The 24,937-nt window shown below is 46.2% G+C and overlaps 1 protein-coding gene across 2 annotated transcripts in view; it reads left to right on the forward strand.

The window, feature by feature from the left end:
- The window catches only part of PPP3CC (protein phosphatase 3 catalytic subunit gamma), a 653,177-nt gene that overhangs the window by 535,164 nt on the left and 93,076 nt on the right, over positions 1-24,937 (forward strand). For both annotated transcript variants that reach the window (XM_085633979.1, XM_085633980.1), the window contains exon 11: positions 9,277-9,358. In XM_085633979.1, coding sequence (XP_085490105.1) covers positions 9,277-9,358 — 82 coding nt within the window. The remainder of the gene's footprint in view (positions 1-9,276; positions 9,359-24,937) is intronic.

Here is a 24,937-nt window from a genome sequence, read left to right on the forward strand (position 1 = left end):
GGGGGGATCGCCCAGAGTAAACTTGCACCGCTAAGTGAGAATGATCTGGGATGCTCAACTGTAGCCACTCGTCATTCCGACTCCTCTTCCCCTCCCACTTAGAGCAGACCTGCTGTTGTAGCAGGAAGGTCAGCTTCGTAAGCCAATCCCAAGGCACAGTAGCTGCATGCTTGGAGATTGAGAGGAACTAGCAAGAATCCTTTTGACTTCCAGAATAGCCTCATCTTACAGGCCAGGAGGCCTACTACCAGATCTATCTATTCCGGCCACTGGACTTAATGTGTTTAGTGGTGTAAGTTGGGAAGGCCTTAATATTCCAGATAAGTTGGTGTTTCCCACAAATCCATCCTTCTTACCAAATGTGGTTTCTGCATTTCATGTGGGCTGGTCTATCATTCTTGCATCTCGATTTTCTCCTCTGCATCCATCCAGCAGAGTTTCTGGTCAGCTCTGTGTGGGCTTCGTGGGAGCCTTAAAGGGCAAATCAGTGACCAAAGTACCATTTTGCATTGGCATCATTTACATTAGATTTGCTATGCTCTGACCCAGCTAGATCTGGAGAGCAGTGCACTCTTTCCAAAAGGTCCATAGTTCCTTCCATTGCTATTTTTAGAGGCGTCTCGGTTGGGGACATCAACCGGGCAGCTTCATGGCCGTCCTTGCATACTTTTGCAACTATACTATACTATACTATACTATGCTCAAGCTGTGTTGCATTACTTCTTGGTTAACCAGCACTACTCAGTCCCACCTGCCGGGGAGGTACTGCTTTTGGACTCCTCCTTAATGTGAGGAATCAGCAAGAAGATGTTTCCAACAGATGAAAGATACTTAGCTTTGGTAAAGATTCTTCTTGTGAATACATGATCTTCCGGGAGATTCCTCACCAACCTTGCGCCTTCCCAATGATCTGATGCTGTGATTGATAAGATTTCAAGGTATGTAATCATGTTTATTGATGTACTTGTCGCTGTGTGGCGGTCTGTTCCTCTCTGCGGGCCTCGCTAGAATACAGAAAAAGTATCTGGATCTGACATCCGAGTGCAGGTTGGCACCTAGTATACTCTGGTGAAGTCAAGTCTGGAAGCAGAGTTGTAACTGGAACCCTGAGATGCCACCTGGAGCACTTGGGAGTAATTGCCAAGCTAAACATTTTCCAGACCAGTGTGAAGTCTGGGAAGAGTATTGATAAGGTGTACAATCTGCAAAAAGATTGTGTCCACCAGGAATATTGTTGCCAAAGGTAAGTAACTTTTTCTTAACTTCCCTTTCGCCTACAGGTTATTTTTCTGTCCTCTGCGTCCTGTCTCCAATTTTCGTGTGCATGATGTATTTATTTTGTGCTACCAGTGTAATGGTTGCTTGCTCCTTTTTCCCTGACCAACTCTTTTAACCTTTGATGGTACTCGGACTGCAATGAATGTGTTTGAATGTGTTCCCTTTGCACTGGTCTGAGCTGTTGTCAGCATATTGTCCCTCCCAGATCACTGTGCTTGATGTTTAACTTAGGCTAACATCCTTACACAAGACATTAAACCGAAATTGTTTAACTTGATCAATTTGTTTTGCTTTCTTTTTTTATAACCAAGAGAAACCTAGGTTTGAGTCTTAAGAAAAAAGCATGTGGATACTTTAAATTTAATAAGGGCGTGGGCTTTTTAGTTTGCCATGATACACTGCATCCGAAAATGTCCAGATTTCTTTTTCAGCACTATGAGAACAGAATCTCTGAACAGTGGCTCCTGCTTTCAGTACACCCCCCCTGCTTGCTCTTCTAACTGCATTTTAGGTCTTTACACAGTACTTAAGGTCAGATTTAATCAGAAGCCATTTTTGCAATGCATAAAATAGCTAATGTTTTGAGGCCCAAAGCTAGCTCACTCCCTGTGCCATTGACCCACCAACTTCACCCCTAATCACTTGTCTTCATTTATTGTTGATTAAAAATTGTTTGTCTATCAACTTGGTTCTTTCCAAACAGCCTTTCTTTTCTTGGTACCAGTGTTTATTTCCTCGTTTGTGGCTTTGACAAATAGTTTCCTTCGGTGTCTTAAGTCGCTAATAACGGTTTGTTTTCTGTGTCAGACCTTGAGTCAGAGAGACTGTGTGCTCCTTTGTCTGTGCCTATGGTGCCGTTAGTGGTTTCTGCATCCACTTCTAGAAGAAGGGGCCCTTAGTGATCTAGTACCTTTCTGTCTTCCAATGTGCACTTGGTTGCCTTACATGGGGCTCCTGCCATAAGTGAATTAGTGGTATACCTTAAGAGCATCATCCTGTTTGTCTTAAGTGGATTATACTTGGCTATGGACTGATACACTTTAATGTGCGTGCACCAGGCTATACTCTAGGCTGCCCTAGATACTGCCCTCCAGTGGGCTTCCAGTTGAGTGGCACTTAATGACATTTATTTGATTCTGTCATCACAAGGCTGTTTGAGTCATGGGATGTATTTTCAACCCAGACTTCTCTGTTGTCTTACTGAACTACAGTAGAGTCCTTTAACTCGCAACTAAAATTGGTCACTGCTCGGCAGAACCATACAATGCCTTTACCATAATGAGCTGATGGTGATTCACTGTTGAGTACCCTTTTAGCCCGATCTCCTAGTACCTCTTTTTCAAAAGAGGTCTTCCTCTAAGGCAGATAGTCATTTTTTCTTCGTTTCCCTATAGCCTTCAGAACCCCATTATTGACCTCTCAAATGATTTCTTCTTCCAATATAGTTATATGTTCGATGCTTGGAGACTGCTGTAGGCAGTTCTTCTGCATCACATCAGTGATTTCTCAGGAGTGTTTGATTATATCCCCTATCTCATTACAGGTCTATGGAAAAGCCTTCACCGTTTCAGGTTATGGGTCATTTGAGCCTTACAGTAGGTCTGCCTCTTAAAGTCCTTTGACCCTTTTTCTGGTGCTAAACCCAAGGTCTTTTTGAGGTCCAAAAATACAGGGAACAAGTTCAGGTTAATGCTGCACGTAAATGGCAAATGAAAACTGCCATTATTGCCTCCCCAAGCTAGTGCCACACATTATTTAAAACGTGTCATTCTTCTGTAGAAAATGTGCAGAAATCTAGAGGAATACCAGCAAGGACCACAAATAAGGTACAAGAGAAAGATGAGACTGGACATCTCCTTTCACAGTACAAGGTCTGCTCGTTCTGAGACTGACCCATGTCTAGGGTTCAAGATTTTAATACCGGGTACCTGATTGGGATGTCTTCTCCTGGAATTGTCTAATCACAAACAGAACGGTTTCTCCACTAGGCATACATAGTTGTAGTTGAGTCCTCTTCTGATCAGCTACCTTAAGTGTTTCTCCCAGATTCTGAAGATGTCACAGCTGTATCTCTGTCCATTACAGTCAATGTATTCCCCATGACATTAGGCCTCATTGAATTGCTTTGTTTAACTTGATGACTCATAAGTTTGCCTGTTCCCCCTATTTCAATTCGCAGTCTGCTCAAAGTGGTGCCCACAGTCCACACCTCATGGACTTAGAAAGGTTGGTTCTGTGGAATTATCCGCCTTTTACAATTCCAGAAGGTCTGTAGGCAACGTTCCATGTTGCAGTGCAGAGGCCCTGAGCTTATGCAGTGAATAAGCTAACCTCTCAATCCACCTCTAGTTTGTCCCTCATTCCCTTCTTTTAGCTCTTGAGTTCAAGACTGCATTGTGGCATTTGAGGGAATTATACCTATAAGACCATTAAAACAGAATGGCAGTCTGCAAATATTGAAACTAACTTTGCACCGCCAAAAACGTATAAGTTTAACTTGGTGTCTAAGGAAAAAGTGTTTCCTCATCCAGAGAGCGGTTTTGAGTCAAGTAGCAGAAATCAGTAGGACCTTTTTTCATGTTATGTTTTCTATAAGTACTAGATTGTAAAGTTCAGGACACCTGAACAACGCTGTTTTTCATTCCATGTCTTTCAAAATCTATTTAACTTAACAGACACCTTTCACTCTACTATTCCCCCTTTAAACCCTCCACCATTCTTTTTTTCCTTTTTGAGGGTACCGCTGTGAAGTCTATTTTAAGCCCACATTTCTTCCACACATTCCTTATTAGTGAAGGAGAAATTGCTCTCCTGCAATACAAAACAGTATTTTACTGAGGGTATCCTGTTTTTTAGTAATCATCCATTTTCTCAATATATCAAATGCAAGTGCTCCACATGTGCTCTAAAAGGAGAGTGGAATGGCTTCTTTGAAAATATAAAGGGTCATTGTCCTATTTTTCTCAAGATCCCTCAATAATTTTACTTTTTTCAGTTGGATAGTTAAAAAATGTGACCACATTTAAAGGAGACATGTTTTGCGATCAAACCTATTATTGCAGACAAGTAGTTTTGCTTCTCCAGCATTGGATTTTTCATAGATTCACATGCTTTCAGTAGTCCTCGTAGAGAGTTTGAGCAATCTTTCAGCGCATGCCAGTTTCTCTTCAGTGGGACCTCATGTTATTTTGGTATTTTCTCAATAGCCAGTGTAAGGGCGAGATCCATATTACAACCCCAAAGCTATTTTCAATTCTTTCTTCCCACCTAGTGTGGGGAAGCCTTCTGTGTGAGCTCCTGCTCAAATCAACATTTTTCCTTTCCACTTTATACTTGAACTTGAAAGATTCAGTTCCACAGACAGCAGACATTTAAATTCACTGTTTCAGTAATATCTATTTGGAGACTCACATAAGTATCCACTTGTTACAAGGTTATACTATTGAGATCTGCCAACTCTGACAAATTCTCAATCAAGAGCCAGAAAAGATAAATTAATTAGACTTTATTTTCCTCAGTGAAGTCTCCCCTTGCTTCAAGGGAATAATCAAATGCAGATCCATTTACCTCCCATTCCATCAAAATGAGTACATCTCTGGAATGAATTGCCAATTTTCTGAGGTGAAAAACACACTATCTACACTGATGAATTATCAGTAAAATGTTTCAGGGCTCTTATGCACTCTAGTATCTGAAAAGATAACTTTCAATCCCCTCTGAATATGGAGTCCAATCTTTGTGATCAGTGCCTGTATACTTTAGTCTCCTGTAGTCAAGGGTAGGAATAGGGAGGTGAGGTTTCCTATTTTGTTGGCAGCATGCCATGCACCTTTCATTGGGACCACAGATTTTAACCCGTTAGTCACCAAAAGAGGGCTCATCATTCATGAAGTAAACTCCTCAGTCCACTGCAAAAAAAAAATCCACTCTTCTCTATGGACACCTTGTTTTTGGGTAAAAAAGGAATGTCTCTACCCTGAGAAGTTTTTACTCATCTACCGGGGAAAATGATGCAATGTGACGACAGTGTTACAATGAAACAGGAATGTTCTGGGCTCTTTTAGGGAATGAGTGAAACTCCATGAGAAGAGTTGTATGTCATAACAATGCATGCCTTTACTTCGCAGTCTTTACAGTGAATGCATCTTTACCACTTATATCGTTACAACGACATGCCTTATTGAAAGCGCTGGACTTTGGAGCGGTATAATTTAATATTCCAACTCCAGTCTGCGCAACAGTAGAAGTCCAATGCCCCTTTCTGTACGGCTTGTCGTTGTAACAACATGCGTGGTAAAGGAATGTGTGGTAAAGACACGTTCGTTGTAACGGCCACATTGGGACTGCAGAGCATGGTTTTCCGATCGTGGTGTAGACTGTTTTCTCTTGAAGTGATTTCCACCTAAGACTTTCTACTTCTCCTCAAAAGTATGATAATGTTTACGAGTATAACCCTAATATTCTTTGGTGCATTGAAGCAAGGAACTGTAAGGACCATGTTGAGGTCATGCAGAATGTTGAGTCGGAGGAGTAGATGGCATATGAAAAAGCCTCAAGATATATTCCTTAAAACACATTTCTGATATGATTTCTTTCTGAGGCAGAACACGAACTACAAGGCAATAGGCTTGACATTCTGCCTAAGCGGCCATCTTAATTCCTATTCAACTTGCATTCTTTCAATCTGGAAAAAGGGCATCAAGCTTACCCCTGTTTGACCTAAGAAACATAGAAGAAAGAACAATGTTTTGACCCATGATTTGTGGCTTTCACAGCTTTACTAAGTGGGCTAATTCAGTTTCTCTAGAGCCAGTTAATGTTATAGTGGTCACTTGGGGGTTGACACCTAATCAAGAACCTAATGGTGCCATTGACCTCTTAGGTTCAGGATTCAGGCAGTCGGCTATTAGGATCATATTGCTGAGTTTTGGTTGATTATGATCAACAGGCTTTAGATTATTGATTTATTCCAATATTCTAACACGGCCTTTAATATGGCTAACCTATTTGGTAAGCAACGCAATTGACTGATATAGTTGATGAAGGACTGATGGACAAAACAGCAGCAAGAAGGATCAAGATTTTACATGCTTTGCAACTAAACATATCTGTTTTGGGTGTTGGTTCGCAAACTCTTAATCCTTAGTGTTAGAGCACATGCAAGGAGTTATAATGCAGCAATGGCAGCAATTGGAATTTCTGAGGTTCTCTCAAATGAGAACTGACACATACACTACTTATAGGCATTTTGTATCACCGTTGAAGACTTCCAATGGGCCTGTAACATAAGCTAGAGAATAGGACGGAGCAAAATATCTGGAGAGATTTCTTAGTGTTTTCATTTCCCTGGTAGAAAAGATGTTTCTACATAGTTGCTCTCCTTGTTTCTATACTGATTAGCTGTGTGAAGAAAACACAGTTTACCTCTTGTGGCAGTCCAGTGTACATTTGTCATTCAAATTTCAACACAGCCTTGCATCAAGTTAGGTTGAGCTGTGCCACGTGTTAAGTATTAGAATGCGGCCACTATCACATATCATTATCCCCTAAAGGAGTCAAGGTCTTTATTGAGTAAGTGAATAAGCACAAAGCTATGGAAGTGCTTTTGTATAGATTGCTCACAGTGGTATTTGCACTTCACCGGATGCTTCTGTACCTCCTGTAATTAATGAAGGGTACATCCAAAATTAAAACAGTGCTTTTTAGAGTACAACTGTTGGCAATTTGAAAATGTAAGAGAAGCCTTATTATTTCCTTTTTACCACATGCCTATTGTAAAATAATTTTTGAGAGAATCTGTTTTTTTTCCATCTAGTTTACAGACCACCATGGTCTGGTCTGGAAAGTTGATAAATTAAAATGCAGACTGAATAATGTCTTAGGCTATACACAGTTATTACTATAAGTACCTTTTCTAGAGGTACTGAGGCAGTTAATGGGTACTGGTAAAATCTCTGCTAAGTAACTGCCATGTACCACAGGTTTTGGGAGGTCGTGTGTGCTATTCCGTACTTGTGCTTGGCCTGATTGAGCTATAAATATAGCCCATTAGGTCTAGACTGGCTACTAATAAACATGGTTATATATTCAAATGCATCAGCATTTTGTAGACTGTTAGGGAGGGTGTTTGTATGAGAAGATATGAATCTATGAAATACACCACCACTGGAGTACTGTATTGAAAGGTGAGTAACAGATTTGTCCTTCTTACAGGGTTAAAGCAATCAACGAAACATGAATTAATTTACACTTTTTTCCGCAGATGATTACTTCATTATTTCCAGACCAGAAGCAAAAGGTTAATTTTGGAAAGGGTGTCAACAAATACACTTCGCAGCAAAGTGTCACTCCTTCACAGTGCACCACATTCTTGATTCGTTAATGTGCCTCCTCAGTGGTGATGGATGTCCTGTGTAACCGGACATATGTCTTTCACAAACTCCTGACTGTTCACTGACTGCTTCTCGGTTGAGGTACTGCAAAGCAGACCTTTGTAGCCATGGACTCTGTTCGATCAGAGACTTCTTGATCTGCTTGCATGGATTAAACAGGCTTACTGTGGGCTGAAAGTTATCAATTTAGGAAGCCTTCATCACGTTAAAATAGAAAAAAGCATTGATCGCTGAACAAAACATAAAAAGAAAATCAAAACTAGGTTAACAGAAATAATTTTAAAAAGTTCTAATTTTCTATGATTTGTAAGAGACACATCTGGACATAAAAAAGAGCAAAGGATAGCAGCTAGATGTACCATATGGAAATGCAAGCCAGAATGAAAAGGCTAAAATATAATTTATCAAGGGAGTGAACGCAGATATCTGGTGGCAAGCCCACCCGCTGTCTGGTCTCTCTATTTACTAATCTAGTCACTTCCCTCCCAAACTATTAATGTTGGAGCAGGGATAGCCACAAAAGTGTAAATGGAGTCTTTCTGTTCCTGATTAAATTATCCCAACCAAAACAAGTAAATTGTTCTCCATTCCTCCCTCTGTCAAATGAAGTAAACGCAGGCTTTCTGTGTATAGTGTCAAATTATATCACTGTACTTCAGTCCACCTCCCAGGAATCTATCAGTATTGGTGAAAGCACCCTTGTAGTGGTAATCTTGTTCAGTGCTTCTCGTCATACCCCACTGACACTTAAATGGCATCTCTTGACTCTCCCCTCTTCGTGACACCATACAATGGTATTTAATGGTTTCAGTCGTATGCACTGAAATCATGGAATGAAAGATGTGCTGGTCAGCGAATTGGTACTGATATTAATCTAGGGCACAACCCTCCTGCCCCAGATTACTCTGCCCCAGAATACTCCCGCCCTCTTTTCCCATCACTCAGCAATCCAGTAAGACTAACCGTATCAAAATGGGCAATTGATGATTAACAAGCCCCCAAAAACAGTTTCAACTGTAAGTACAGTCCACTTTAGTGTTACCCTACCCATGTGAAGCATTAAGCTGTGCATTATACTTGTGGGTGTCGTTTGTAATGTCACACTGAGATTTAGTTGCACTGTAGTGACGTAGGTGAACATGCCGATGTCTACCGTTACTGTTGAGAAATATGTTCCCCTTTTGTTTCCAGTGTAGTTTTGGGGCAGACAGTGTAAGTGCTGTACCCTGTAAGTGGTAAAAGTTTGTTTCATATTTTGTGACAGTAAAGTGTTAATCTGTGCCTTTTAGTTTCTGAGACGAGTGTGAAAGTAAAATGCTTCACTTGGTATCCTTGAATCTGAGACTTATTGTAACATGAAAGCGCACCTCTGGCCTCCTTGTAGACACATTTGCAAATGATTATTTACCTGCTTGTTTCTCTGTGTGTGAAGTGCCCCGTGCCCTCACTTGTCTTTCCCCTTACCTGTGCTTGCAACTTTTCTCCTCGTGTTGATCACTACACCCCTACTGGTTTTCTGTTGGGTGGTTTCAATGCTTGTTCATCAGTAATTTTAAGTCATTCTTGTTTTTTGTAACCAGGCTTATCTTGTTTTTTTCCCCACAAGGCAATGCCACAATCCGGAAGGAGATCATACGGAATAAGATCAGAGCCATTGGGAAGATGGCACGGGTATTCTCTGTTCTTCGGTAAGTCGTGCAGCACTTGTGAATCACTGATTGTAATACCTCTTTCCGCTTAGGCTTGTTTGGTCTGTTGTGTGGAATGTGCAATGCTGTCCTGGTCTAGAGTATTCCAAAGTCAACGGGCATTTCACTGGCTGGAAGCCTCTTGATGTGCAAGCACTGTGGCCAACCTGGAGACTGAAACTCACTGAGCCTTGGATGGAGCTGAATGTAGAATTTCAGTGAGTCTTTGGTATTGTGGAGCTTATTGGTCCTCAAGATCCTTTGCAGAGCAGGTCTCTGGGTGTTTTAAGCATGCATAAATCCGTCAGTCTTCTGGAGTCTTGTACAGAGTGGTCCTCCCCAAGGCTCAGGCATCCCCATATTTTAATGCTCTTTTCTTGTTCATGAAAAAACCTCAAGGACAAACCATGAGTCTAATGGACCAACAGTTTTTCAACCAATGTGACAAGTAGATAACGTGTTAGTTGGGAATTATGAACGTTTTATACTGGCTACAATAATATTTCCAGAGTAATCCATTACATCTATAATGCCTACGTTCCCACTGTATAAGGACAGATGTACACAATTTGAACACCTACAGAAAACTAGAATACAGTTTAGGATACATTTAAAAATAGATCTGGTATTCAACAATTTCTTTTGAACATATTCTCGATTTGGGAGAGATTTCCCAAGACTGTGCAGTAAATGTGTATATGATGTAGTTCCACACAAATTCCAATTTTCAAAGAGACACTGTAGGGGACATTCTTGCTTACATGCTTAAAACGCGTGTTCAATGATGACCTTGGGATTTATGAAAGAACTTGAGGCTGTCAGTTGGGCACACAGGGTGCGAGGCCACATAATTAGCGGTTATGTCTCATTTAATGGTCTGAGGAGCAGGATCTCAGTATTCACTTAAGTCCTTCAAAGACATATATGAGCCATCCATTGTTTTTTTTTTGTTGAACCTTTTTATTGGATTTCATATTTATACATGTCATACATTAATCACACTTCATACTTGTCTGCTGCAGTATTCCAATCAACATTAACATTGTCGTGACAACGAGCAGCGAGGCAATTAATCAAGTAATCAATTTGTCGATTAATGGAGGGGGGCCTCCCGAACACCTCCGCCGGAGCTGCCGGGAGGCAACGAGGGAGCGGTCGTTGGCAAGGTTACCGCGTTCCTCCGACCCGTATGACAGTCTCTAGCTCATAGTCCCCTGCAAGGGGTGTCAGCAAATGGTAATCCAGGATCTAAACTGAACTTGAGGATTCGTAACTCGGGGAGTGAGGGGTCGGGGGGGCACGGGGTCGCATAAGGCGGGGGCAAGTGTAGTGGTGCTCCGTGTTATTCCATTACCTGTAGGCACTTTTCCTTATCCTGTTTAATGTTGTGTTTCCCGGAGGGTGGTCCGGTGGATGAGCCGTCGTGGTGGAGGGGGGGGGGGGTGCGTGGGCGGATTAGTATGTGCCTGGTTCAGGTGCCACTTGGGTGTCTAGCGGGGGCTCTGCACCACTAGCATGTGTTTGCTTAAAGTCATGCAGGAGCATCGCCCATTCTAATGAAATGGGACGTCGTCGTATGCCACGAGCTTCCTCCTGACGGATGAGGTCTTCAGCTGCGGCCCATTACTTCACCGCCCCCCACCACGCTGCTATGGGGGACCCTCTGTTGCGCGCCAGTGCATTGCCACACTACGTTTCGCTAGAAGTACGGCCAGCAGAGCGAATTTGGTCTCTACCTTCTTTTGTTTATTGCGCTTAAAGATGCCTAGAGTGCATGCCTCCCATGTGTGGAAATCTGTTCGCCCTGTGACTGTGTGTAGTGTGGTGTGTACTGTCGTCCAGAGGGTTTGGATCATGGGGCATGTCCAAAACACATGAATGAATGGGGCGTCCGGAGTGTGGCAGCGGGGGCATTCAAAGTGGGATGACTGGTACAAGCGCTTAAGCCGCGCCGGCGTGAGATACGCGCGGTGTAACACGTTAAACTGGACATTTTTAAATCTTTGGTTGCGGGAAACTTTTTTGTGGTGTTCTAGGGCTGTCAGCCACTCTCTATCATGGAGGTTGCGGCCGAAGTCCTCCTCCCAGCAGAGCCGTAATCGTGTCAGTGGTACGTGTGCGAGTTCCATGATGGATTTATAGATCCATGTGATGTGGTGTCTGCCAGCCCCCATATGTAGTAGTGTGTGCAACACCGGGTGAGTCGTGGGTTCCCCGTCCCCTAGGTCCCAGGTCCGTCTGCAGTTCGCCACCAGCTGCCGGTGTAGCAGGAATTGGCTGGCCGGAAGCCCGCTTTCTTCGGCCAAGTCTGCGTACGATATCAGCTGGCCGTCGGAGAATAGGGCTTCAGTTTCGGTGAGCTGGTGTTCGGTCCAAATCCTAAGCTCTCCCGCAGTGTAGAATTCATGTGCTTTAGGGAGTCCTGCCAGCTGCAGTAATGGGGAATATAACGGAGTCCCCTTGGAAATGCAGTATATCCGCATGGTACAGGTTCTGGCCGCTTTGACCAATAATGGATGAGCCGGGTTGGGTACCCGGAAGGAGCATTCGGGTCAGCTCCGGGACTGTTATCTGTCCGTCCTGTGCTACCGTTTCCCTGAGGTTGCGGTGCGCTGTCCAGAGTGATAGCCACTGTAGCTGCGCCACTAAACAATAGGCTTCGAATGATGGGGCGCCCATACCTCCCTTGTCGCACGGCAGCTGCAGGGCCGACCGGGCCACTCTGCAGCGGCCCCTTCCCCAGATCCAGGAGATTAGTAATGAATTGAGCTCTTGGAAGAAGGTCCGCGGCGGGATAACTGTGATGTTGTAAAGAGGCCGGGGCACCATGATCATTTTGGATAAGGCTACCCTCCCGATGGGAGCCAAAGGTAGGGTCCGCCAAAAATTGATTTGACTTTTAAGTCCTCTGAGGGCCCGGTAGTGGTTTCCTTCCAGGAGGTCACTGGGCTCATGGTAGAGTCTGACACCTAAATAGCGCGGGGCGTCGCCCTTCCATGCCAGTGAGGCATCTCCCAGATGAATTTCCATGTGTGGGGTATTCGGGTGCAGGGGATAGATAGAGGATTTCTCCCAATTCACCTGTAACCCTGCAGCCCTCTCGAATTCTGTGAGCGTGGTCCATAGGGTGGTGAGGTCAGCTGTGATGTCTCTAACATAGATGAGGAGATCATCCGCATATAGGGAGACGCAATGAGTGCGACCTCCCAATGGGATGCCCCAGTGCTCGCCCACCTCCCGCAGTCATGCCGCCAGCGGCTCCATGGCGATGGCAAATATGATGGGGGACAGGGGGCACCCCTGGCAGGTGCGGCGCATGATCGGAATGGGGGACACACATAGCAGCCTATCCGAACCCTGGTGGTAAGGTCGGTGTATAATAGCCGGGTGTACGCTATAAATTGAGGCCCTATGCACACCCTCCGGAGCACCTCAAAGAGGTATTGCCACGCCAGGGTTTCGAACGCCTTCTCAAGATCCAGTACAAGACACGCCGCACGTGGGAACCTGCCCCGCAGCCCATCCTGGACCTGAAACAGCCAACGTAAATTCTGGGAGGTGTTTCTCCCGGGGACAAATCCACTCTGGTCTGCGTGTACCGGTCTGGGGAGTATCTCCGTGAGCCTATCTGCCAGGATCCGCCCCAAAAGTTTGCAATCCGTAGTCAGGAGGGTGATAGGGGGATAGGAAGCTCGGAGCAGAGGGTCCCGATCGGACTTGGGGAACGTTACCAGTAGAGATTCCTGCATCGATTGAGGGAGTAGTCCCACTTTGAGCGCCTACCGAAAGACTGTGTCGAGCTGCGGGACCAGCTGCTGGGGGAATGTGGAGATCGGGAAACCGGCGTGTCCCGGAGCTTTGTTTTGGGCCACGCGGCGAATGGCGGATTTAATCTCCGCTGGTGCGAGTGGGTCGTCTAATGTTGTGCGTTCCCCATCTGTGATTTGGACTATGGTGTTTGTGGTGAGTATATTCCGAATGTGTTACCCCCTGTCTCGAGTCGGCTCCTTGTAAAGCAAGGTGTAGTAGTCATGGAAGGCCGATAAAATGTCCGCCTGCGTGTAGACCACCTCCCCCATGGCATTACGGATGCCGGTTATCGGTTGTGTTTGTGTGTCCTGTCGAATGAACCAAGCTAGTAGGGTACCGGCGCGGTTTCCCTCATTGTGGACTCTAGTGGTGTATGTGTGAAAATTGTAGCGCCCCAGTGCGGCACACGCCTCCTCGTACTTGGTTTTGGCCTCTGCTAGTTGCGTGGGGGGGAGCTCCCGCTGATCAGCTGTTTGAGATAACTGCGCCACTTGTTGTTTTGCATTTTGTACCGCCCTCTCCAGTGTGTGTTTCACTCCTGTGATATGCCTGATGCATGCTGTAGGAAGGTGGAATCTGACTATATGGTTGCCCCCACTTTTTTCCTGGGGTTTGAATGGTTTTCGACTAGTCTGGCTGGGATCCTGCTATCCAGGACCCCAGCCTATCTGCTTACTCCCTTAAATGATTGGTGTGCATATTAGATGCACTAGTGATAGGATACTGTGGTACCTTATGAGCCCCTAGTATATGGTACCTTAGGTACCTAGGGCATTGGTACTCCACAGGCCTACCAGGGGCTGCAGCATGTATTATGCCACCCCTGGGAAGCATTCACACTCTGACACCACAGGCCTGCTACTGCAACCTGTGAGAGGTAGTGTTAGCACTCCTCACAGAGGTATAGGTTCCTATATCGCACCATACACACACATATAAACCTATCAGTCACCCCTCTTGCAGGCCCGAACCATCCTGAGGGCAGGGTGCTTGGTTTACTATGTGAGGGGGTGCTTCTGCATGAGCAGGACCCCCCTGCAGCTGGCAGAGTCTATTCTCTGCTGCTGTTTGTGGATGCGGTTAAACCATATACTCAAGTGCATTATAACCTCGCGGTAAATGCTAACTTTGGAATGACTGCATCAAAACATGTCGTGTTTGGTGTCAAACAACTTGGAATCATACCCCCACGCCAGTAACTGGTGTGAGAGTATGATCCCACCCTTCTAGAGGGGACGACATGTACCCACTGTACTAAACGGTAGAAATCTTCCAGAGCCCTGGCATCACAAAATGGATGCTGCTGCCACAGACACAAGTCTGACCTCCTGCTGCTGGGAGTCCTTCCAGCATGGGAGGCTTGGACAATAGGTTTCCTGCCTTGGGTAGTGCTAGCACCACCCTAGGAAGGACTTAGTGTATTGGGGCAGGGAGGGATGAATGAAACGAGACACTGCCTGGGGCACACAAGGTGTCCCATGCATAGTCCGGTTCAAACTGGTGCTGGGGCATTCCAGCCCCAGTCCTGGTGCGAAACTGGACAAAGGGAAGGGGGTGAAACCACCCCCCTTCCTGGTCTCACCCATAGGAGGGACCTAGCCGGTAACCCAGACCCCCAGATTAGTAGAAGAGTGGGAGCTGAGTCCCTAGGATTTTAGATTATCCTGAAAAACTGCAACTTAAACAGAAACTCTGGACCTTCGGCATTCGACTACAGAAGAAGACTGAAGAATCTCCCTTGTGGCCAAGGAGTGACCACCCTGTGCAAACAGGCACCATCAAGCGACCTGCCGTTTGCTTTGCCCAAGTCCAACGAGGAACCGCCTGCAGAGCCCGACCAGCGCCTTGACTTCCAGACTTCTCCGACCCTGATCCACATCCACAGCAAAGCTGAGATCCGTGGAGGCGACGAGAGACGTGGGACCGGCTACCTGGGAAATTTGGCTACTAGCTTCCAGCGCGCAGCTTCTGAGGCATCCTCGAAGTTGTGCTCTGGGGATTGAGAAGCCCCAACCCCGAGCACCATCTGCACCGAAGATCAGCCCTCCACACTCCACGAGTTCTGCGTGGAGCCCTTCTGCATTTTTCTGCTCGACGCGTCTGTCCGGTTACTTGCCCGTTGGCTAGTAACCTCACCTCTGTGACGATGAACCCTAAACTTTCCACCGCTGGTTTGGCTCCTCCAGACTGGTCCTTGCTTCCCTGTGAAAGAGAAGCGCCTCCGGCCTTCCTGGTCTGCAACAGAAGCGAATCCTTCATCCTGCGTGGGTTGCGCTTGCCAAGGCTTGTTGGGTCCCAACTCGACATCGACGCCGCCAACAGCAAGATCCTTCGTGGGGCAGCTCGGCTCCTGGTTCTGGTCGTCCTGGACGCCTCCTGGTACCCGTGGCTGCTGCGACAAGCTTCACCTCTTCACCTGCATCTTCACGACATCGCCTGGTTCCTTCCCGGCTCCTGGCTGGTGACCTAGACTCTGTCCTCTCTGCTTGCAGGTATCCTTCTTCTTGATTCCATCCTTGGAATCCACCGGACACTCTTAACTGACTGCCTGTCAGCATCATTCTTCAGGCATCCATAGGAGTCTACGACGAAACCCGATGCAAGTTCACACCTATGCACCCGCAGCCCGTGGGCTAGGTAACTTGAGTACTCCGGTGCTCACAAGGGTATTGACTATCCTAAGGTTTAGTTTCCAAGTCTCTAACTCCTAGCTTCTTCCGAAGTGTCCTAAAACTCTTTATTTCTAAACACTCCTATTTCTATCGACTTTAACGCATTACACGTGAGTGTTTCCACTCTGCACCTGAATCCCGTGGGCCTCCCACTTCCTAGCAATAGGTAGTATAGTGTAGCCCCAGCGATTCCCTAGGCCTAACCTGTGTTCGTGATAGTGGTCCTTATACCACTTACTTAGTATATGGTTTGCGTGGCCCCTAGGGCCTAACTGTCTTACTTACCTGTGTGACTTATGTATGCTTAAATAAGACTGTGTTGTACTTACCTCGAATCTCATAAAGAGTGCTGAGGGTATTTTGACTAGAATAAATACATTCTATTTTTATATATATCTGTTGTGGTGTCCTTTCATTTGGTATTCAAGGGATTGCAAATGGTATAACAGCTGGCTTCACATGCCATACAGAGTTTAGCCTAAGACTGCTCTTGTCCATGCTACCACTAGGATAGCTGGTCTATAAGGTTGACTTTACAACCAATCACCATAAGGGTTGTTTGGACTGATACAAGGTGTACACTAGAACTAGTGACATCATATATCAGGCCAACTTCTCACACATGCTCTCCGTAGGACCACTTTAAAAGCGTCCCATTCTAGGGACCTAGTCGTTGTTGTGCCGGTAGTGTCAGCAAAGTAGTGGCGAATGGTTTCGGACTGCTCGCGGTGGAATACAGGGTCTGTAAGGCAGTCTTTGGGGAGGCCCCAGGTAGGGATCGGTGGCACGGGTGGCCGCCATGCATGTGCGTCGTGATCTGAGATGACCCTGCCCAAATAGTCAGAGTGTCTGATGCGTAGAAGGAGAGACTGTGAGCACATGAAGCGGTCCAGGCGGACTCGTAAGTTGTGAGGTAGTGAGTTAAATGAATATATTGGTGGTAGGGTGGGTATGTCTCCATGCATCCGCTAGGGACCAGTGGGCAGGCTAGGCGCGGAATGCGGCTGTGTGCATGTGGGCTGGGGAGTGTTTGATGGGGTGGTAGGATCTATCCAGTGTGAGCTCCAAGGAGCAATTGTAATCCCCACCCAGTATCCATGGGGAGTGCGTGAATCCCGCCAAGGCGCTCGTCAGGGTCCCCCAAAATGGTGTCTGATCTATATTGGGGGCATAGATGCTGCCTACGAGGATGGGCTGCCCATCTAATATTCCTTCTAGTAGCGCGTAGCGGCCCTCGGGATCCACCCTTCTGGCGGTTTCGCGAAAGGGCACTCCGGGCCGAATCCAGATCAGCGCTCCTCTTGCGAAGGCGGAGTAGGTTGTGGCGCAGAAAGCCGCGCTATTTCTTTTGGAGTTTGCGCAATTCCTCCTTAGTGAGGTGGGTCTCCTGGAGAGATATGATCTGTGCCTGCTGCCGTTTAATATACACGTATATCGCATAGCGTTTCCTGGCCGTGTGCATCCCTCCTACATTGAGGGTTAAAAACTGTGCCATGGTAGGTATAAAGTTGTGCCTTGATAGCGCTGGGCCACTGGGGGCGTGGAGTCTCCTATCTCTAGCCGATGGATGTCACATGCGGAGCTGTGTGGGGTTGTAGGTGTGCGCCCCTGCCCTGCATATGGGAGGTAACAAGAGATCATGGTATATGGGGTGGGTGAACTAAGAGCTGGGGTTGGGAAACAGCCCCAATACTGGGGACCCATCGCTGGGAGCGATGCGTCCAAACTGGCGCTCTGGAGGAAGGAGAGCGCGAACAAGAAATTAACAACTATGGGGTGGTGGTACGTGCATGCCAGGGTGGTCTTTGGGTGGGTCCGTGAATGATCAGTGTGCGTCATCTGGTCCCTGGCAGTGTCAGAACAGTGTTACATGCGTAGCATGGGAGGACTGCAGTTGTGTCGGGGGCCCCCGTTCCTCTGCTAACAGGGCTACCCCTTATCTTCGTGCTGCGAAAGACTGAGAACAATGTTCCTACAACAGTTTCCTTTATATGACCCTGCGTGTTCTCTAACTTATGAGATCTGCTGTCTGGTAGGTGACTCTGGGTAGGGTGATCGAGTCTCCCTTAGATGATGCGTCATCACTATCGTCTTCACCTGCAGAGGAGAACATGCGCGGGGCTCCGTCCAAGTCATCTGATGGCGGTGAGGCCTGCAATGTTGTTACGGCTCGTAGGGCGTCTCGGCGTTTCTGCATGATTTGCTCCAGATTCTCTCCATTGCGGCCCCTGTGTGGGTTGCGCTTTCGGGGTCGCGGCGCTCTGTTTCTCTGTCCTCGCATGGTTCCTGACCCGGATAGCTGTCGGCAGTGCAGGTCCGCCCAGTCCCTCGCCTCCTCCGCACATGTAAAGAACAAGGCAGAGTCGTTGTAGATAATTCTGAGTCTGGCGGGAAATAGCAGAGAATTTTGATTGTCTTTTGCCCTTAGCCGCCGCTTCACCTCCAAGAAGAGTGATCTCTGCTGCTGCACCGCCTGTGCATAATCTGGAAAGACCATCACCTGCTTGTCCTCGACCCGGGGGGGGCCTGATCGCCTGGCGGCCCTGAGCACCGCATCCTGGTCTCTAAAGTGGAGGAATTTCGCCAGCATCGGCCGGGGGGTGGGGGGGTGTCCCAGGCTGGGGTTCTCGCGCCGGGACTCTGTGGGCGCGCTCAATGGAGAAGAAGGCCAAGCAGTCAGCAGCCGGGTAAAGGACTTCACCCACGCCTCCATGTGCCACACCGGGTCCTGCCCCTCAATTGCTTCCCGCAGCCCAAAAAACCCATATGTTACAGCGCCTTGAGCGTCCCTCCAGGTCGACCATTCGTTCCTCCACTGTGGAAAGGCGGGTCAGGATATCGCAAATTGTCTTCTGTTGGTCTTTTACTGCTGGTTGCAAGTCCGCCATGATCTTCCCCCTTCATTGACCTTGTCGGCCAGCTTGCGGTGGTCGTCCTTAATGAGGCTGATGTCAGTCGTCCGAGTGCCAAGCCTTTCTTCCATTGACACCCTCGAGAGTTCGATTGCTGCCAACACGTGGTCCAGTTTGTCCGATATGGACAGGTCCAGTGGGGTCGTCATCTGCTTGGTCCCTGTCTTGGGATGCGGCATATTTTCCGGCGCCGTCTCTGGGACCGTGGTGGTCTGCGTGGCCCTAGGTTTCCCCATCGTGTCTTCTGGGGTGTTCAGACCCTCTTGGGCCCGTGTGTTGTGGTGCTGGGGCCTGGTGGACGCTGTATAAGACCTTGCCTCCTCTGATGTGGACTCTGGGTAAGCTCCGTCCCCCGTCTGCTCTGCCAGGCGAGGCGGGTGTTCCAACTGTCCAGTCTGGGGATGGTTCTCCCCGACCACGCTCTGCGCACCATATGGGTCACTCGGTGGAGTTCAGCCTTTACTGTTAGGTGACTTGTATAGCTGGAGGTGCCCAATATCTTGTGGGGTCAATGAGGAGCTTGTTGTGCCGCACTCTCTGCGACCGGCCGGCTGGGGAGGGTCAAAGACCGGCTTGGGCGCCAAACGGCCTGTTAATCCGCCATCTTATCGTCATGAGCCATCCCTTGTTTTATATGGTAGAGGACCTCACTGATGGAGTATCCGGTTTCACGATCTTTCAATAGTACATATATTAGCTGTTGTGTGTTCATTGAGAACGAGTGTAAATTGTTCCATATTGATATTGAAGAGGCTCAAATCCTTGTTTGTTCATCAAATCTTTCTAAGAGGATTGTAGAGAGGAACGGTAATATTTTTATCTGCTCGGTTCTAATTAAGAGGAAGCATTTTAGCCACTGTGGCGCTTTTGCGGCTGTGTTAAATGTTGCCTCCAGAGTAGGTCCAACAATGTGTTATCCTCTATCAGTAGCAGTGAGCAGGTCTAGGAGGCTCAATGTGCACTGCTGACCTTTGTCTCAGACTGTCTTCTTTCATGTGCCCCTCCTGCTTGTTTTTTAGGTCTCGCCTGACACATCGCATGCGCTGGTCTGGCGAGACTTATTGAGAGGGCTCCAAAAAGTGCTACCAGGCCAGCCTAGAGCTACAGTGCACGTGCGCGGGCGCGCGCGCCGCGTTTTACCGCGATTACTTTCACTTTCGCGGCCACAAGGCCGCTTTGATGTTTGATCGCAATCGCGATCACTTTCACTTTCCCGGCCGCTTGGCATAGCCAATAGGTCTCGCTCTTGGGACCTTACAAGTATTTAGTTATGCAACTGTTGCATGGCTAAACACTTATAAGGTCCCAAAGGCGAGACCTATTGGCTATGCCAATGCTTGTTTACGTTTGTCACCCACTCTCCTACGTGCACCTTTCTTCCTCCCACCCAATCTCCGCACGTGCCTGCCACTCTGCCATCTGTTTCTTTTTCAGTGCATAGTTTAACCCTATGACTGCCTGTCTACCTGCCTTTCTGTCAATATCAATGTTGGCTCCTTTTATTTGGTCACCTTCAGCTTTTCCCCATCTATACAACTACTATCACTATTGCTCTACATGGCCAGTCATTAGCAGACCTTTGCTCTTCCAAGTGCGAGAAAATATACACCAGAGCTATAATAAGTGATGGTGGATCATCAAGTAAGACCAAAATGCAATTTAATTGCATGGTAAAAGTGCCATCTTGTAGACCCTCAGTTTGTCCTGACCAGTAAAGGACTATAAATCAGTTGCAAGGTATTAGAACGAATAAGTTGCAGATGCCGTTGAGCTGTGTTGCACTGATTAAAAGTGTAGCAAAGGTTAGAAAGGTAGTAGGTTATTGAAAATTGTCCAGTCTGGTGCTAAGGCACAGACCAATTGATGAAAATCTTCAGGTATGCCCCATGCACCTAGTACTCTAGACTTCCTGCAGCACCCTAGGACAGCAGGAAGGAGTCCCAGAGAACTGTCGGATCTTCAGTGTTGATTGCCTCCAAAAGCCCCACAGATTTCTTTTCTTGGTTGTAGGTTTCTCCAGCATGTTGTAGACTCTTGCTCATGGAAGAAAGTTTAGTTTGGCTACAGCCCTCAGAGTTTCTGACCTCTCCCAGGTTCCAAGGCGGTTTTGAGGAAAAGTGTCCCTGGCAGGGGTATTTAAACGGTGCACAAATATATAATGGGGGGGAAATGTTTGCTAAACACTTTAATTGCATTTACATATTTTGTTAATTTGTCTGAGTGCACAGGTGACTTGATGCTGAAAACTACAGAAGAATCAAATGTCACTGTTGTCTTGGTTATAGAAGAAGGAGAAATGTGCTTATTTTTTCCTAAAACCAAGACGACTCTTATATGTCCTTAATGCCAAATTGAGGGTGTTCCTCAAATGGGATATATAGCCATCAGCTGGTCGAAGTCTCCCTCCTTATAATATCAAAATTTGGCTGTTAAAATCTTGGGACTCATTTAAAAAAGGCAGACTAAGCAGAGATCAGAATTAGAACTGTGCCAATGTTTCAACTGGGAGCTATGGTCATTTTTTCAACACTGGGGCAATGTTTTTCATGATGCTGGTGTTATTCGCTAGGTGTTTCACCATGTTCTCTTTTATCTGAAGTTTAAATATTGTTTGCTTGTCCAAGCAAGAATTTATAACCACAGCGACCTTTAAAATGAAGATGTGTGCATTAATTTAGGGTTCTAAAGTCAGTCCCATTATTATTGTGATTTAAAAAAAAAAAAGTAATCTTGAGATTCTCTAAAGTTTACAGTACAGTTGTCAAGAGCAACAAAATAACGTCAACGAAAAAAAGGCTGCGTTGCAGTACATAGTATCAAGTCCCAGCAAGAACTTGCCTTTCGCACCGACACTGTATGGTGGTCTCACCAATGTGTTCTTCCCCTCTGTCCTCATCACTAGTGTGTTTTTAGGTCTCCCCTACGCAGCGCTTTTGCTGTCTCTGTGAGACATGCTGTATTCAGGATATGGACTTTAAAAGCTCCGCCCATTTTCGAGGACTGCCCCTGTTACTTGTGTTGTTACTCAGACAGTTTGTGGCATTATTTCTTTCTTTAAGGTAGAGCACTGAAGACCTGTGCTTGTGGTTTACAGAGCTCTGTTGTAAACAGGACTGTAAATCTTGCTTTTATCTTGCCACATTTGCTGTGCATTTAAAGACCGAGATCTGGTTTGGCTGCAGCTACCTCCTCCTCCCTCCTGCTTTTGAAACACAAACCTGGCGTCACAGTCCCTGCCACCTCTGTCTTTTTTTTATTTATTTTTTATTGTTTCCTGCTTTCTTTGGCGCTTGTTTAAATTTCTATGTATGACCCACCCATCTGCCATTCCTCCTATCCTTCGTTCTGGTGTTACTCTTTCCCTTCCCTTTGGTTGATTTCTCCCTTGTTTTGTTAATGTTGCCCTTTTTGTAATGTTCTGTTTTCATGTTTGCTACATTGGTATAAATATAGCCCTCTTGTGTCCACTACATTAGTAAAAAAAAAAAATGATTGATGTTGCACTTGTGCTGTCTGCTGCATTGGAAGTGCCCGGACACATTCTGTGAGGCGGATGAGTTCTTTAAGTGTCTGACGGGCACGCTGCTGAGGCTCCCTGACTCGTCGTATGGCGGTCAGGGCGTTCTGGATCTCGTATTTCTGGCCTCCCTCCTAAAGTGCGTCCTGGGGTAGATGAGGTCCTTCAGAAGCGTTCAACCACAGTTGCTTAATCAATAGGTTCGAGGCATGTGGGCTGCTGAATTCATATCTGTGCATAGATCGCCGCCTAGTGTTGGGTCCGGATGATTGCACATTGTTGTCCTGGAAGAGTCTTCGAAGTATCACGAGATAGGTGGCTCCTCCCCTGGACTACAGTGCGCATGGGCATCCTTTCCTTCCTTAGATTGTTTTTTTCCGCCATTGGGTTCGGATGTGACTATCTTAGCTCAACTTAGGAATACTTCGTTTTAGGCCAGAAGGCCTTTAGTTTTCGTCGGTACTGTGGTAAATATTCTTTTTACCGAAACTGAATTTCATACGGAATCTTAAAAAATACAGTAAAATAGCTCAGAATAACAAGAGGCAGAATCCGTGGTATAAGAGGTTTCTAAATGGGCTTTATTCCATCCAAAATGGCCGACTCGAGTCGCGGCCTTCAGGTTCCGTCACCACGAGGGTTCAGGAAGTGAAGTACAATACTTTATTGACAAGAAGTAACTTTTATAGGTCATACATTTACAATGAAACAAGTGCAAAAAGGCGTAACAATTGATAAGATAAATTAACATAGTGATACGTAATTGAAACTAGGCGTAATAAGGAGCAAAAAGAAACATGATTGGCTCTCATTATCTTACATAGGTGGATCTATACGATAATACTTAACATGGATGCGTGCGCAGCAGCATGACGTGTGATTGACGTGCAACTAGGGGGTGAAGGGGACTTGACATTTAGCTCTACATGTGGAGACGAGAAGTCTAGGGGGTCATGTCAACCTAATCCCAAATCATATCTAACATCCTATGTTTAGAGAACTATGTTATCCACAAGGAAGGACTCTCGGACAGAATCTATTCTATACTAACTGTATGTGCGTGTACAAGCGTCTAAGTGTCTATATGAGAAGCGAGGGGCAGAAAACTTTCCATGGCAACAGGGCTATGAATCACTTGCAGGAGGACGGAAAGGCTGAGTCCTTTGCTTGTGAGCTAAAGGAAATGTTTACCTAAATCACTAGACAGGAATGCATCGGCTGAAGAGCAAAATAGATAATTCGAAGGTGAAATACAGCTTCTTGGCAGGCAGGCGAAAACTGGCCGAGGCAGGCACCGTTAGCTGCACAGGGAGTAGGACAAAGTTCATGGATACAGATGCGAGCTCAAGCTGAAACTGTCAGAGACAGAGAGCAGGGAAAGGCTTTGAGGAAAGAATCGGGCCTACTTGCCTGAACTGTAAAAATGGAGTACCTTAGCCATATAAAGTCGGTGGCTTTTCATACTTAGGAATTGAATATCCAGCCCATTGATGGCGGATCTGACAGAGAACATGTCGACGGTAGACACACATATGTTTGCGTCTTGGAAACTGGAACTGGAGGGAACATACATGTACTTGTGACATGCACATAGAATCGTTGGGGTCCAAGATAGGGGACATAACTGATCAGGAAAATCCACATTTCCACATTCCCTCCTTGTCCCCTACTTGCCCTTCAAGAGATATCAATCTTCATTATTCCATCGATTTGCTCATGGAGCATCATTTCTTCTTCCTTCTTTTTCCGGCATTTTGAACGAGAACTTTGATATGGAATGCATGATGTGGCACACAGACCACAAATCGCTGGTCCACATTGCAGGCATAAACAACAACTGAAGAGCATAAGAAGGCCAATACCTAGGAAGGATAGAACTCTCCATCCCCAGGCTGATATCACACTCCAAAACCACCCGGACCACGTCCAAGTGCCTGGATTCTCGTGTATCTGGTTTACAATCTTATGAAGGCGTGTTATAGCTTTATATACAGATGGCGAATTTTCTGGTATGAATATGCAGCAGCTGGATCCGATGACCCTGCAAGCTCCGCCCCTATCGGCCAGGATGACGTCAAGGACAAGACGATTCTGGAGAACAACAATTCTCATCACTGATTGTTCCTCTGTCAGATTGCCTAGGGCGGTTATAGTCTCGTTTACTACAGCTTCAAGAGTCTTGGTGAGTCTGCGTATCAGCTTACTATTTGATATTGTACCTATATAGGGGAAGATACCTTTATTGAAATCTACATACTTGTCCCATGCCGTCTCAGTATAATCGACAACTGGGAGATCTCTACGCTCTCTTTTGTGTACTAAATGAACATTTCGATAATAATCAGGGGGAGCTAGGAAAACAGGTGGCAAAAGGAATGCTATGTAACAGGTACCATCCCAATCTAGAGGCAGACGCATATATGCCGTCTGACCACATATAAAGTAAGAATGGCGAGAAGCTCTAAATGAAGATTTCCCTTGATCACTATATTCTACTGTAGTAACGCATTTGCTATGGCCCATGTGTATGGAACCAACTTTTCTCACACATAATTCACCCTTAACTGGAAATACTGACATAGTGGGCAGAATTAATTCAACTTCGGATTTGACGTTCAAAATCATGAGGTTAGGCGTAAAATTACCTAATTTATACACTTCATTTTCT

This window comes from Triturus cristatus, chromosome 11 (genome assembly GCF_964204655.1).
Source record: "Triturus cristatus chromosome 11, aTriCri1.1, whole genome shotgun sequence".
Taxonomy (NCBI): Eukaryota; Metazoa; Chordata; class Amphibia; order Caudata; family Salamandridae; genus Triturus; species Triturus cristatus.